The sequence below is a fragment of the Chanodichthys erythropterus genome, chromosome 10 (assembly GCF_024489055.1).
Source record: "Chanodichthys erythropterus isolate Z2021 chromosome 10, ASM2448905v1, whole genome shotgun sequence".
Taxonomy (NCBI): Eukaryota; Metazoa; Chordata; class Actinopteri; order Cypriniformes; family Xenocyprididae; genus Chanodichthys; species Chanodichthys erythropterus.
In genome coordinates this window covers 12,916,621-12,932,629 of record NC_090230.1, presented here as the reverse complement: position 1 = coordinate 12,932,629, position 16,009 = coordinate 12,916,621, and the positions used below count along the sequence as shown (strand labels likewise).

The following is a 16,009-nucleotide window of genomic DNA, read 5'->3' as shown; positions in this document are numbered from 1 at the left end:
AGGACAATCAAACATTTTCTATTTAGTAGTTTTTAAAAAAATTACAACATTTTCCATGTTTTATAGCGGTTGTACCGAATAACCTGATATTTGGGGACATGCGTCTGAGCAAGTGAAAACATTAATTTTTCAAATAGTTAAAAGAGAGTTAGTTACTTTGCTTCATGACCATGTGGTCCTTGCAGGTGTCTGAATGATGTCACATCCTGTCACATGATACTGACCGCATGACTTGATCCAAAATGGTCCCTTATATTGGTTACTCCGAATAAAATAAATGAAATTCATTTTTCGGGACATTCTTTCTCATAATAAAGCAACGACTTCTGCACATAATTCTAATACCATTTTTGCACCATGTTGATTTATGATGTGATAAAATCATGGCAGAATAAAAAATATATACATTTATCACATTTTAAGATATTTTAATTACAAATGAAATGGTTGTATTGGCCTTTGGACAGTGACCTTTTGACACTTCAGAATCTTTAAAATACATTTATATGTAGCAAAATATAATAAAACCATTTTGATTCAATAAAAGAGAAGAGTCACATCTTTGTTTTTTATTATTATTAAGGCCTTTGGACAAAAAAATGGCACGTCATGTCATTGACCCATATATATTTTTCTTTTTCAGACAGACAAACAAACAGACATATAGATCTATAGAGGACATTCAGAGAACATGCCATCATAGACTTTTTGTAATGTTATTTTACATTCAGTGCATCTAACAAAACTGTGTAGGAGGCTACCATTGTGAAAAATTCATTAGAAGAGTTCAAACACTCCCCCATCCTCATAAATCTGCACAGGCCTAAAGAGATACTCCCCTTCAGAACGCAGGAGCTGGTCTCACACCAGATGAATCCTCACAACAGATGCTCTTCTTACTGATCACTGGAAGCGTCTCGCTGAGATGGAGAAAAGAGCAGAGACATCTCATCATTCTCCAAGATCAGTACGGACAAAGAGGGAGCCATCACCTTCTGCTAAAGAGAGAAAATCCAAAGCACCCAAATCCGTCAAGCTCCAAGAGCCCCACAAAAGAAAAGCAAAACCAGAAGTAACTGAAGAAGAAGAAAGTGGTGAAGCCAAAGAGGCTCAAATCATCTCCAGCAGCACGGTTGTAAATGTAGACAGCGTGAGGGAGCGAATAAAAGAAGATCGAGAGGAGTTATTGGGGTTATTGGAGACTGAGGGGCCTGGAGAAGGTAAGTTTGGACAAGAAAATCTCAAAAAAGATGGAGAAGCTGGGTTCTTCTGTCACTCATCATTCATTTTTCTCAAAAGGCTTGAAGAAGAGATACCTTGGAGTTTGTGAGCTGCTTCTCATTGTTTTGGTCCTGTCCGTGGTGATCTTCTTCTTTCCTATTTCAATCTGGTTCTGTGTGAAGGTATGCTTTCAGTTTTTGGGATTAAATATTACAAATTAAGTTTTATTTGGTAACTCAGTTCATTTCTAATAACTATCACTTATAACAGTTATCATATATGAAATTGTTCATTTGTAGATTGTGAGAGAACATGAGAGAGCTGTGTTATTTCGGTTGGGGCATCTATTGCAGAAAAGACCCAGGGGCCCTGGTATATTTTTATTTACATATGAACACTTTTACATATAGTATATTTGCAGTTTTTATGTGAAAAATGTTATAATAATTTTGATAATACATCTCATTTTAAAATATTTTATTATTAATAATTAGTGCTGTTAAATCAAAAAATTGTGATTAATCACATCTAACATATGTTTGTAAATATATATATATATATATATATATATATATATATATATATATATATACAGTGGGTACGGAAAGTATTCAGGCCCCCTTAAATTTTTCACTCTTTGTTATATTGCAGCCATTTGCTAAAATCATTTAAGTTCATTTTTTTCCTCATTAATGTACACACAGCACCCCATATTGACAGAAAAACACAGAATTGTTGACATTTTTGCACATTTATTAAAAAAGAAAAACTGAAATATCACATGGTCCTAAGTATTCAGACCCTTTGCTGTGACACTCATATATTTATCTCAGGTGCTGTCCATTTCTTCCGATCATCCTTGAGATGGTTCTACACCTTCATTTGAGTCCAGCTGTGTTTGATTATACTGGTTGGCCTTGATTAGGAAAGCCACACACCTGTCTATATAAGACCTTACAGCCCACAGTGCATGTCAGAGCAAATGAGAATCATGAGGTCAAAGGAACTGCCTGAAGAGCTCAGAGACAGAATTGTGGCAAGGCACAAGGTTACAAAAAGATCTGGCCAAGGTTACAAAAAAAATTCTGCTGCACTTGAGGTTCCTAAGAGCACAGTGGCCTCCATAATCCTTAAATGGAAGACATTTGGGACGACCAGAACCCTTCCTAGAGCTGGCCGTCCAGCCAAACTGAGCTATCGGGGGAGAAGAGCCTTGGTGAGAGAGGTAAAGAAGAACCCAAAGATCATTGTGGCTGAGCTCCAGAGATGTAGTCGGGAGATGGGAGAAAGTTGTAGAAAGTCAACCATCACCAGTCGGGGCTTTATGGCAGAGTGGCCTGACGGAAACCTCAAGACACATGAAAGCCTGCATGGAGTTTGCTAAAAAACACCTGAAGGACTCCAAGATGGTGTCTTGTCCTTCATTTGTCTTGCACTGAGGAGAGGCTTCCATTGGGCCACTCTGCCATAAAGCCCCGACTGGTGAAGGGCTGCAGTGATGGTTGACTTTCTACAACTTTCTCCCATCTCCCGACTGCATCTCTGGAGCTCAGCCATAGTGGTCTTTGGGTTCTTCTTTACCTCTCTCACCAAAGCTCTTCTCCCCCGATAGCTCAGTTTGGTCGGACGGCCAGCTTTAGGAAGGGTTCTGGTTGTCCCAAACGTCTTCCATTTAAGGATTATGGAGGCCACTGTGCTCTTAGGAACCTTAAGTGCAGCAGAAATTTTTTTGTAACCTTGGCCAGATCTGTGCCTTGCCACAATTCTGTCTCTGAGCTCTTCAGGCAGTTCCTTTGACCTCATGATTCTCATTTGCTCTGACATGCACTGTGAGCTGTAAGGTCTTATATAGACAGGTGTGTGGCTTTCCTAATCAAGTCCGAATCAGTATAATCAAACACAGCTGGACTCAAATGAAGGTGTAGAACCATCTCAAGGATGATCGGAAGAAATGGACAGCACCTGAGTTAAATATATGAGTGTCACAGCAAAGGGTCTGAATACTTAGGACCATGTGATATTTCAGTTTTTCTTTTTTAATAAATCTGCAAAAATGTCAACAATTCTGTGTTTTTCTGTCAATATGGGGTGCTGTGTGTACATTAATGAGGAAAAAAATTGAACTTAAATGATTTTAGCAAATGGCTGCAATATAACAAAGAGTGAAAAATTTAAGGGGGTCTGAATACTTTCCGTACCCACTGTATATATATATATATATATATATATATATATATATATATATATACAAATTTATATGTTAGATGTGATTAATCGATTTGACAGCACTATTAATAATTATTTGAATTAAAAAAAGTGATATCAGTTTATCAATAATTGTTACTTTAATATTTTAGTGTTGATATTAATAATTTTATTGTCATTGTTAATGTTAATATTAAAAATAAATCATTTTAAAATGATTGTAATAATTTAATATTTTTGCATTTTATTACATGCATGTTTAATGTTGCTGCAGGGCTGATGTTTTATCTTCCATTTTTGGATGTGTGCAATATAATGGACATTCGTCTGAAAATACTGAAGATCCCTCCTCACATGGTAATGTAACAAAAAAGCCTTTATATTTTCTGCATGTGGAAGTTTGTGTTGTATTTTCTAAGAAAACCTCTGAGCCATTAAATGAAGTGCACTCTAAAAAGCCGACTACGACAAATACCATCCCACTGACACACATATATAAACATGAGGGAGGTAGTTAATAAAAAACTAGCCCCCCTCCCCCCAAAAAAACAGGGAAAATAACTGATAAAATGTAAATGTGTACCATGAGTCACGCCAAAGAATGCAAAAGAATAAACACCTTTGTTTAACAAGCTATATGACACATGTCATTACATCTTCAGGTGGTGACCAAAGACCTGGTGTGTACCGAAGTAAGTGCGGTGTGTTACTATTGTATCGAGAATGTGTCTTTGTGTTATTCCTCCCTCGCCGGTGTCCCAGATGTGCTGCAGGCTCTGACCCAGGTCTCCGTCAGAGAGATACTGGCCCATCATGCCTTCACTGACATTTTGCTGGACAGGAAACGGATGGCCCAGGAGATTCAGGTAGACCACATCAGATACAACACCTCATGAGAGCTTGAAATAAGAAGTTTTTATGAAGTTTTCATTTGTTGTTCAGGCAACTTTAGATTCGATAACCTGCAGGTGGGGAATCAAAGTGGAAAGAACGGAAATGTAAGTACATAATAGATTAAACTCCAAAGGATGTTCCATCAAGTTACTCATAACATATGTCCACTGTTGCAGAGAAGAAATCAGTCTTCCACCAGAGCTCCAACACAACTTTGCTGTGGAGGCCGAAGCAAGACGTCAGGCACAAGTCAAAGTAAGGCCACGTGTGCAAAATGAGATTCAAACCTACAACCCTTTAGTTACCAACCCTGCTGTATAACCACTGCGCTTCGTTGTATCACAGGTGATCGTGGCGGAAGGAGAAAAGGCAGCTTGTGAGGCTTTGAAGGCCTCAGTGGAGTCTCTCTCTGGTTCTCCGCTGGTCGTGCACCTTCGACTCTTACAGCTCCTCCACAGTCTGCGCTCAGAGCAGCCCGCTGTGGTCCTCAACATACCTCCTGATGTCCTGACCCAATCCATTGACTTCGCCAGTTTGATCCGACCTGCTAATCAAGGCCTGGTGGCAGGTGACAGCTCCGAAGATGGTACCAAAGACTCACCAATGATGTAAATACAACATGATTGTCAGTGTTTACTTATGAAGTCATGAACAGTTTCATACAACTAATTTTTTTGCGTAGGTATACATGATATATTGGTACTATATTGGTTAATGGCCAATATTTAAGATTTTTTCAATTTATCAGTATGGGTTGACATTTGTTTGTTCATGCGTCTTCTAACATTCACTTAAATTAATCTTTAAAAAGCACTATAATTTAATAACACTGTTAAATGTAATCTTATTCATTAATGATAATGTGATATGATACGTGCAATACAAGTACACTTCAAACACAGATGTGTCTATTATTTTGTCCCACATGAGCTCAGGTTTTTGTTTTTATTAATTTAGTGTTTCTTGGTGCCTCTGGACAGTTTCGGGCTGGCTTCAGGTTTCTGACTTCTTGTCTTAGCTTCAGAAGTTGCGACAGGGGTGCTGGGGGTCTTGGGTGCTGGTGTAACGTTCTTCTTGCTCACTGTCAAAAAGGTATAGGCAGAAAATAGAAATAGGTCCGTTCATATCATATATACACCATTTACTTTAATAAAAAAGAACAATTTTATTAGTTTTGTTTACTTATTTGACCATCTTTCAACTATATACCAGGGTTTTCACAGCAAAACCCGCCCAATTGCTTCGCAAAACCAGCCCAACTACGTTTTTGGCGGGGTTCCCCAGGTAAATGTAGCATTCTAGGGGTTGCTTCAACCCGCGGACATGAAAAACAACCTGCGGCAATACTGTTAAAGTAGCCCAATTCTGCGGGAAAACCGCGGACTTGGCAACACTGCTATATACTGACACCTAGTGGTGTGGATGCAGCACATGGTTTCAACATGGCAATTTTGTTATTTTCAATAAGGGGTGAAATGTTGTTTAAATTGAAAGAAATTACTTTAAAGCCCAACTAAAAAGATCTCCCAACACAAATTAAGGTGCGGTCACGTTTACCGTTGTTCGGCAAATTTTCATAGGCAAAATCCAAATTTAAGTATGAATCTACACAATTGGGAATTTGGGGGGAAAACTTACTTCTGTGTGACCAGGGATTCATATTTAGTTACACTTTTGACAACAGATAAAAGACAATGGACTTTTGTGCCCACAAAATATGTGACCGCACCTTTAGTCTTGTTCGGTATCTGAAGTGTAATGGTAGCCTCTGACACACTTACACTTGGTCTCCACACTGGGCCGAGCCTGTAGCTGTCTCTCCAGATCTTGAATCTTGTCTAGAGCTGCCTGCAGGTCTTCCTCTGCTTTTAACGCTCGTACCTCTGTACTGATAGCTCGCGTCTCTACCTCTCTGGAAAATATAGCTTATGTAGAGAAGAACTATAGATCATTAAAGAGAAATTTAAAATCACAATGCTAGTACTTACAGAAGCTCTTGCTGAAGAGATCTCACTGTTTCTAATGCATTGAAGGCATCCTGGGCATTTTCAGTGTGAGGAGACAGCACAAGTTCTTCAGTCTAGAAAAGATGAAGATTTTCATTACATTTTTTATTAAAGATTAATGCTTTACACTATGTAGATGGGAAGCTGATCACAATGACACAATACGGTACACTCACCCCTATAAGTTGAACGGTGTCCTCTCCTAAGTTCTTCTCAATGATATTGCCATCATGACCAACTAGCTTGATGACTGAGCCATCTTTGTCATGTCTGCTGGCCTTTTCATCACCCTGTGGATGTGATTTGGTGGCAATTAATACTGTTCTTGGGTGCTAATCCATTGGACCAAGCTAGCTATAAGCCTAGTAAGCAAACAGCTTATATGAAAAAGTGTTAGTTACATATTCATCAGCTCTTTGGAAAGAATAAGGCCCAATGGCTGGCTCCTCCTCTTCTTCAGTAGGTTCCTCTGGTTGTTGCACAAGCTACGAAGATGTACAAGGAAGTTATTCAAATTTTGTACTACTTAGCATAGCTGTATTCTACTAGAGAGTCCATGCTGATGTCACTCACAGGCTGTGTTACAGTTTTTCCAGACAACTGCAGCTCTACCAGGCTTCCCTTCACATTTGTCAGTAGTATCCGACAGGTGTCCACCCACTCACCACACTCTTTCTGAACACAGTGCAGAAGACATTATGGCATTTCGGGCGGGATGTCAATCTGTATTGCTACTCAAGAAAGAGATCATAATTGAGATGATCAGAGGGACTGCTAAGCACCTGAAGTTTGGCTAGTTGGTTCAACTCGTTCTCTGTGTCATCCTGAGTTGAGTTCTTTCGGATCGCCTCCTCTACAATAGCCTGACAAGAGCTGCAGGACAAGTTGTGAAATGAATTTCCGCTTAACTACAACCAGCTAAGTTGTATCCTCTCAAGATATTAAGTTTAGTGAGATTACCTTGTGATATACTTGGAAAAGTAGTCGAGCTTCACCGAGAGGTTTCTAGCATCCTCCTCCAGCTTCTCAACAGACACGTCCACTATGAAGTTCAATTCGGGCGTTGGAAGATAAGGTTCCTTCTCATCCGAATGGACTGGCACCATTAGTAGCAGAAGGTCCACCATCCAGCGAATTAGCTTAGTGTGAAGTGAAGTTACCTGCCAATACAACATGAGATCATTACTCATGGCTTAGGGCAGGGGCATCCACTCCTGCTTCTGGAAGTCCACCTTACTGCAGAGTTTCACTTGAATCTTAGGTAACACACCTGAACCAGCTAATCAAGGTCTTCAGGATTACTCTAAATGTCCAGGGCTGCATTTCCCAAAAGCATAAGTAGATTGTAGAGACCATTAGCTTACAATGCTTTTGAGAAACACAGCTGTCCTGCCCTAAGCTATGAGTGATGATGCTTGTCTTGTCAAACCCAGGTCAATTAAACTCTGCAGTGAGGTGACTTTCAGGAACACTGATTTAAGCCTGGAACACACCCTGCCGCCAGGCAGTTTTTGTTTGTCGGCCGACTAAGTTTTCTCAGTGTGATCTGCACTGTTGGCTGAAGTTGGTCCTCATCGGTGTCGGAGCTCGTCAGTAAGTCGGGCCATCTGATCATTCTGATTGGCTGTTCAGCTACTGCTGGTATGGAAAGGCATTTCTTCTTACGCAGGCGCAGAACGAACGCACTAATTGGCTGTCGGGTGTCGAGCATTGGTTTGGTCTGTCAACGAAACTTTGGACCCAGACGCTGCCAACGTGAGCCAACCCCACTTTCATCGCCACTAGTTTGTCGGCTTTGGCTTGGTGTGTTCCGGGCTTTAGGGCATGAAAGAAACGTTACACAGGCCTGGGTTGTACCTCATCATGAAGCCTCATATTTTCACAGTCGAAAAAGTTTTCTTGAGAGAACATGAATTCCTTCATTGTCTTGAAGACATCATCCAATTCAATCCTGTCACAGGTACATACAGGGAAATTGGACAGTTTAACCAGAAACATGAATCAAGTTCTGTGTTTCATGCATTTTGTTCCAAGTTTCTAGCCATGTATTAATCACTTTCTTTTACCAATTTAGGCAGTAGATAGCAAGGTACGCACTAGGTTTTTAAGATAGCTATAATGTTTGTCCCTTGCATCTCTCTTACTTGGTGTGAGGTTTCTTTTTAGCCCTGTCACGTTCTAACTGTGTGCTGTCCACTAGCAGAAGAGCCTCCTCAGACAGATTCATCATGTTTCTGAGAGCTTCTTCCAACTTAAGCGAATCACCCAAAGACTGCTCCTCTGGAAGTTCACTCAAAGCCTTTAACCTTCTTGACCAGAACTCCATACTTTCAATAAGCAACATTAGCATTGCGTGAATACCTGCAGTAACAACCAAGAGCAGACATTGTTATCCACTGGACAAAAAAAAGACTATGTCAGGAATTAAAGGCCTTGGTTCTCACCACTTTCTCCATTGATACGGATTCCCAGTTGATTCTGGAGTTCAGTGATGGTCTTTGCCAGCTCCCTCATGGCCTCCTGGCCTTTAGGTGGCACTCCATCTGGACCAGGGTGTCTTCTAAAGAGCTGGAGACAAACCTCAATCCAGGACTCTTGTAGGTTTGTTAACATTTCAAGTGTTTCCTGACCAGACACTAGGTCCTCGCCTCCATAACGCTCACACTGCTGTGTCAACACCTGTAGTTAGACATAGATAGCTATAATTTTTACATTTAAAGTGGAAAGTGGAATATTTTACAAAGATAATTGAGTAGGAAATAAAAAAAGTATTGCTAACCTTTGACCATTGCTTCAGGTCTTGAGACAGCTCATCTTCTGAAGACTTGTTAACTTTTACATTAGGGTTCCTAATGAACCACAAGAGAGCATATAAAAGTCAATATAAAAATAAAGAAAAAAATACAAAGAAAAAAAAACAGAATTTGCTTCACTGACCTTGATCTGTCTTCATAAAATTTGTGCCACTTGTCAACGTTAGCGTTGACAGATTTGATGGTCTCGCATTGGTTGCTTTCAGCCTTTCTGAGATTCTTCATGAAGTTGGTCATTTTATCTTTCCAACGGTCAGTCAATTCCATGATATGGGATACATCCTCAGAGTCCTATGAATAAAAATAACATGAATATAACCATTAGTTTACATGTTAAGGTCTTGACAGACTGAGTTAAGAGGTATTGTAAATGTTTGTACCTTTGTTGTTAGAAAACCAATGAAACGATCTGCAGTCTTGGCCCAGGTCTGCTCACTAATATTTAGCCGTCTGACTAGATAAAGTTTATGCATCTTTATAATCTGAAAGAAATATGTCAGACATTTAGACTCAAATATTATAAATTCTGTCAATATTTAATTCTGTCAGTTGTGAGTTAGTGACTTTAGAGTAAACAAACATGGCGGCGATGGATAAGAAAAAATGGCGATGATAGTATTTGGACTGCTTTTTACAGAAAATTTGCGGAAATAAAAGAAAACCGTTTGGATAGTTGTTGAGATTGTTATGCTGCCATCTTGCGTCAGCTCGCTTTCTGATTTGGTATTGTTTCGTTCCACGTGACAATCTACAGACTGCGTGCGTGTTTGTCATTGGGGTTCCCACACAACAGGATTCGTGATCGTAAATATTAAACATGTTGGATATTTACGATTTGAGATCGGTGCGGACAATCACTCAGATTCAATCACTCTTAACACACCACAGGAAAATCTGAAGAACCATCAAGATAATCGGGACTTTACCTAGGATTGTCAGAAAGGGGAGAATTGGGCCGATTATCTTGTAGTGTGCGGTTGCCTTAACGTCAAGAAGAATGTCACAAAAGATCACCTTGACTGCAAGACTGTAGGTGGCTTTTCTCCAGAGGTCTCTTTCATCATATAGCTGGGACATCTGTCCTTCAAGTCTCCTCCTCTGCAGCTCATAAAGATCATGGTACTCTGCTACAATACTTCAGAAAATGAATGTTATTTCAACCAGACAGATATATAAAGTTTCAATGAATCAATGTGAATCGGTAGTAAACACTATGTTCACACATATAAACAGGTTTAATGATTAATTCACGCACTTTGCATTGCGTTGTGACTCCTCCAGGGCTTTAGCAAGCTCCTCTTTGGCTTCCTCTGCCTCTTTGGACACATTCTCATCATGTTGTTTCAAAGAACTCAGTTCCCTTTTACAGGTTAAATATACAAAAGGTTGAAACGAATAAAAATCACACTCAATTGTCAATTTTTAAGTTGTGTTAAGCATACATATTAAGCTTTGCAATGGAGCTTTTGAAGTGAATGATCTCTTCAGTGAGTCGACGGTCTAGAGCCTTCTGTGCTAAGGTCTCTGTGTGAAGACCCTTCACCTGTCGTGGGATACGGTCAAGTAGAGACACGTATCTCTGCCTAAACAAGTGGAATAGGAAGTGAGGTCACTCTCAAATGAAAACACAGAGAGAAAAAAAAGAAGAGGTAAAACAGTGATGGAGACCTGAGCTTGGCAAGGAGCTGACCCCTCTCGGCACATTCAACGCTGACCTGCCGGATTAGCTCGTGGAATACTATGTTATAGATGTTCTGCTCAATTCGAACCAGCTCCAGTAAATTTTCAACCTGAAACACAATACATATTCTATAAAGGTACACTTTTCTATTATTGTAAATCATTATGTTTAGTCATAATTGTGAAAATATTATTCTTAATTTACCAACCTGCATGAATCTGAATGATAGTTTTAATTTGTTTGTTTAATCCTATTAAATTGTTTGCTTTTAAAACCATTTAAAACATGTGCAAGAGTTCGGTAGGGCATTTTGGTGACTATATTTTAGTTGTGCAAATCATTATTGTTAATATACCAAACATACAAGAATCTGAATAATCATTCATCTACTTTTTTACACTTGAAGGGGTCATGATTTGGATTTTTTTATATATATATATGTTCCTTGAGGTTGTTCACTTATAATGTTAACGTTTTTTGCATGAAAAACAAGTATATATGGGGAAAAAAACATTATTTTCAACCTTCATTCTGACTCTTTGTCTGAAATTTCAATTTTTAAAGGGCGGCTCCTTTAAGGCTTGTCAGTAAACAGCCACCGTTATGATTGGCTAACGTCGTTGCACAGTAGTGTTGTCAAAAGTACCAACCGCAATACCAAGTTGGTACTGAAATTTTAAAAATGTGATGCTTTGAGCGCTGTTGAGCGGAATCATAAATACTTCTGATTGCCCATTGTGTTCACACTGTCATCTCATCTGATCAACGCACTGAAGAAGTGTTTGAATTTGAAAGTGTTTTGAAAGCGGGAGCGTGTGTATCTGTGTAAGCGCTCAGTGAAGAGCTTCATTGATGACAATTTACATGTTTTTGAAGCGTTGATCATTGATCACAGACATATCTGATGAGTGAGTGAACACAAGGGTCAATCAGAGGTGTTTACAGATCCACTCATTTTTTAAATTTCAGTACTGACTTGGTATCGCGGTCGGTACTTTTGATAACACTATGCGTTTTGATAACGCATAGGAAACAGAATCAACGCCCGCTCGCTATTGCATGTGAGTAAGTGTTTTGAAAACATTATCCATAAAGCTGACATTTACAGATAAAGCATTATGAAATCATTTATGGTTTGTGATGCAGCTGCTGTCAGATCCAATACAGCTGGCTGCTTCATCTTTCAACAAACATTTCTTTGCAAATTCTCCATTACACTCTGCCTTGTTTCCAAAACAAAATGCTCCGAACAAACATCAACGCAATCCAGGACGCCATTAAAATAAACCATCCGCTTGTTTCCGATCTTTCTGAAGTCTGTACAGAGACATAAATGATCTGTTTAAACTGGACATGCCAAAGCGAACGTTCTTTCACTCTTGCATTTGTCCTCTTGTCGACAGACTCAAGCGTGTGGAGTATGTCAGAAACTGAATGCGCATCTGTATAATGTATCCAGCATAGACAGAGTTGGTTATTTTAATGGGTTCTGTTTGCTTCTGATGTGATGCTCACATCCATTGTAGGCAAATGTCAGCTGCTAAGCGACTAAATGCCAATGGGCGGAGCCTATGGTGCGATGATGTATTAACTATTTGTCGATATCTTGCTCTGAAGGCAGTCATATGCAAATGTATTTAAGTCACAGATCCCGCAATATCAAAATGAGCTGTTTTTGGAGCTTGATTAAATATGTTTATAACGTGCAGGATGTTTTAATGGCACAAAGACCTCTTATATGTAAAAAGATCAAAGAAAATTTTATCTCATGTCATGAGCCCTTTTAAAAAACCCTAAAAACTAACCTGCGAGAGTTCGGTTAGCTCTTGAACCTCTTGATTGACACCTGCTTTTTCCAACATTTTGTCCATCACCTTCAATAACTGCATCACCTCGAGACGACCACTTGGTTTCCTAGTTGTTGTTTAGAAAATATCTGTATTAATATTGATATCAATAATTTCAAGTAAATAAAGAAAAATTAGACATGCATATGACATGTCTTCCTAGTTGTTGTATAGAAAATATTATAAATGTTTAAAATATTGATAATAATTTTCAAATGAATTAATTTTAAATACATAAAAAAACAAATAAATGAATGAATAAACAAATATGTTAGAACAACTTACATGGATGGAAAGACTCTTAGCTTCTTCTTGTCATCTTCTAGGAGAACTGTGAATTTGCTAAAAAAAAAAATTAAAATACATAAAGCACAAACATTTAGCTGTAGTATAAAAAGATAGATATTCTTACTGACCAAAGCAGCAGACACACTTACTCATCATAGCACTGCAGTCCCTTAAGGCCTTTGTTTTTTATGATGTGATATTCTTCTGGGATTAACACTAGAACTACCAAGGCAGTCATTTTGACCGTTTTAAAGATTTGCAATGTAATAACTTTGTTGAAATAAAACCCATATAACTACAGTTCCATGACTTTTCTTAAATTAATGTAAATTTTATTTTAACATTGTTATTTTATTAAAATTACAAAACACAAAAGAGTTCTGAGTATTTCTACCTTGAATGGCCATAGCGGTCAATTTGACCGCACATATTACAGGCGTTGTATCTCCTCAGCGCTTTTTCCCGCCGTTAAAGATGTGCGTAGCCGTTGCCTAGCAACCTTTCTCTGGCAGTTTTGTGTGCTTTTGCTAAGCTAAAACTTAGCTTTACCGTCAAAATGGCAACAAGAAAGAAAATGACTGTCACTGAGGTTTTATCCTTGCTTGAGAACATTGATGATGGAGGAGCAGAGAGCGATGTCTCTTGGTCTCTTGACAGTTCGTCTGACACTGATTCTGAGAGTGATTCAGAGATAATTCCGGTTCGTAAAAAAAGATTTTCTAGATTTCATTAGAGGCTGCATAAAATTGTTTCCGATTCGTGTGGTCCAAACATTTCCGATAATGCTAAAGCATTGTAAACTCCAAAAGTCAAAATGTATTGAATAAAGACAGATGTAATCATTTCCAAAATTCACAATATGTTTTTATCTAACGAAATATTCTGCTTCATTTTATATTTGTTGACATTTTGACTTTCAAAAACAACATTTTAACTGCGGTGAAAAACATTGATCTCCAGCTTGCCGGATGCAAACTGCGGAAAGCAAATTGCGGCATGCACTTTTGTGGGAGGTCTAGTAGCTCTTACACAATAATATCACAAACATATTATATTATGTATGCTTAAATTACCCCACATTTTTCATAAAACATGACCATAGAAGCTTTGAAGTAAATATAACATGACAAAAATGACATTCACTGCTGTCTGGTATGAACAGTCAAAATGACCGCTATTGGCAGTTCTAGTAGTTATAGAATTCTGGTAGTGCTAGTGTTAAAGTTTCCAGTGAACTCACGTCCTTCAACCCAAAAACAACAACGAAGTTACAACATGTACAAAGCGTCATACATGCGTCAAATTCAGGTTATTCTCCTGTCACTTGCATTGTGATCTCCTTGAAACTGAGCAGAGCTTCGTTCAGCCATTGGTGGGAGAGACACTCGGTCCCTCTGAGACACCAGAGCATCACAGAGAAAGGATATGTCTCTGTTCAGATTCAAACAAACACAGTGAGTGTATTGTGCATAAACGTATATGTTATGTGTAATGGTTCATTCCAACCTTCCAGCTCCAGTCAGAGAGGTCGGCTGGTTAAGAAAGTATTGGTATTTCTTGCGTCTAGAGGGATGGTGCCACACTGCATCCGGGCGGTGCATTAAACATACCTGGTGAAAGAGGTCAAAAGAGCTGATTCAGTTACTAGAAACAATCTGAAAAGTACTCAAGAGCCACAAACCTTGAAGTCCTTAGGAGTTTTGGTTAATTGGAGGGGTCCGAGTCTGTCTTGAGGACATGCGGTGGACGTTAGAGTTGCAAGGAGCTCGTCTGGAATTAAATCGTCACGCACTTGAAGGCTGCTTCCGTCTTTTATAGGTGTCCTCTCCCTCACCTGAGGAAACTCTGTGGCCACTAGACAGATAAATAACATATAAATAGGAATAACAAAAAAGGTATATGTGTGGCATATGTAAATGAGTATTAGGAGGAATAATAAAAAAGTAATTTGGTGATATTACATGAATAAATTTATAAATAAATAGGCTATTAAGAAAAAGGTTTAAGTAGACATTAAAAATAACAAAGAATAAGGCTGTAATTAATATAAATATTAAGATTAAATGTTGGTGATGTGGCATTAAAAAATAAACATACAAACATATAAATATTAAGTCTAACAAAGGAAAAAAGTGGATGATGTTATTATTAATCATAGATAATCGAGTTTCCTCACTGTTATTGACCGCAGTAGTCGATCTCTTCGTCCGGCGACTCTCGGGTTTTGCTGCATCCGGAGGAGACGGGCTGCACTTGACAGAAACCGACATACTGAGGCTGTCTAAACTCGCTGGAAACTATTTACACACAAATAACTGCAGAAAAGACGCAAACGCGCGAAAACATTAAACCTTCTGCCGTTATGCTTCACACAACTGTGCACGAGCTCCTTCTCCAATAGAGCACCTAATAAAAGTTTGTTGCCATGGACGCGTCGCGTCTCTATGTAACTTTCCACAGTTACAAAATCACGCTCGAGAGACTAACCTGTAGAGAATACTTTGATAAAACAGTTTTTATTCTCTCGCTAACATACGTTTTTTCCTGTAGTAAAATTAAGCCTTTTAAATATTCATAAGTTGTTTTATGAATAATTTAGCAGGTCATTGATGTCATGGCAGCCAAACAAAGCCTAAACTGGTTGCTGGCCACTGTTGTTGTCGCTGCCGCTGCTAACTAAAACTAAAACTATTAAAAATAATTTTAACAAGTAATTGAATAAAAACTTAAATAAAATAAAACATAGATATTAGATGTAAAACTAAAACTGGAAGGAAAAATTGAAATGTTGCTTTGGCATCTAACCGAAATAAAATTAAAAAGTACTAAAACTATTCAAATTAAAACTAAATAAAAAACATTTAAAGCTTAGCAGGCCTATAGAAATATAAAAATAAAGATATATATAGAAAAATAAAACGTTATAAAAATGATAGATATAAAAAAAAATGGTAAAATTACTAAAAGTTAAATAAAAACTAAAAAAAAAAAAATAATAATTTAAAAATATTAATACGTGTACAAATATTCAGTTAGCCTGGTTTTACTTTTTTT

The 16,009-nt window shown here is 38.2% G+C and overlaps 2 protein-coding genes across 2 annotated transcripts; one reads left to right on the top strand and one right to left on the bottom strand.

Moving 5' to 3' along the window:
• Positions 1-854: 854 nt before the first annotated feature.
• Positions 855-5,229, top strand: nphs2 (NPHS2 stomatin family member, podocin). Its single transcript, XM_067398646.1, has 8 exons — positions 855-1,220; positions 1,300-1,403; positions 1,521-1,593; positions 3,701-3,783; positions 4,089-4,292; positions 4,369-4,424; positions 4,497-4,575; positions 4,666-5,229. The coding sequence occupies exons 1-8, from the start codon at positions 926-928 to the stop codon at positions 4,930-4,932; spliced, it is 1,161 nt and encodes a 386-aa protein (XP_067254747.1). The 5' UTR covers positions 855-925; the 3' UTR covers positions 4,933-5,229.
• Positions 5,230-5,268: 39 nt separating this feature from the next.
• On the bottom strand, positions 5,269-15,225 carry axdnd1 (axonemal dynein light chain domain containing 1). The gene is made up of 26 exons (XM_067398642.1): positions 15,132-15,225; positions 14,637-14,809; positions 14,462-14,565; positions 14,280-14,386; positions 13,383-13,403; positions 13,105-13,171; positions 12,953-13,009; positions 12,626-12,734; positions 10,808-10,929; positions 10,582-10,722; positions 10,395-10,499; positions 10,154-10,274; positions 9,520-9,621; positions 9,264-9,430; positions 9,106-9,175; positions 8,771-9,005; positions 8,471-8,687; positions 8,184-8,277; positions 7,287-7,486; positions 7,109-7,199; positions 6,900-7,001; positions 6,728-6,811; positions 6,503-6,616; positions 6,309-6,400; positions 6,102-6,232; positions 5,269-5,401 (listed from the first exon to the last, which is right to left on the bottom strand). Exons 1-26 carry the CDS (start codon positions 15,223-15,225, stop codon positions 5,274-5,276), a joined length of 3,048 nt encoding a protein of 1,015 aa, XP_067254743.1. The 3' UTR covers positions 5,269-5,273.
• Positions 15,226-16,009: the final 784 nt, after the last annotated feature.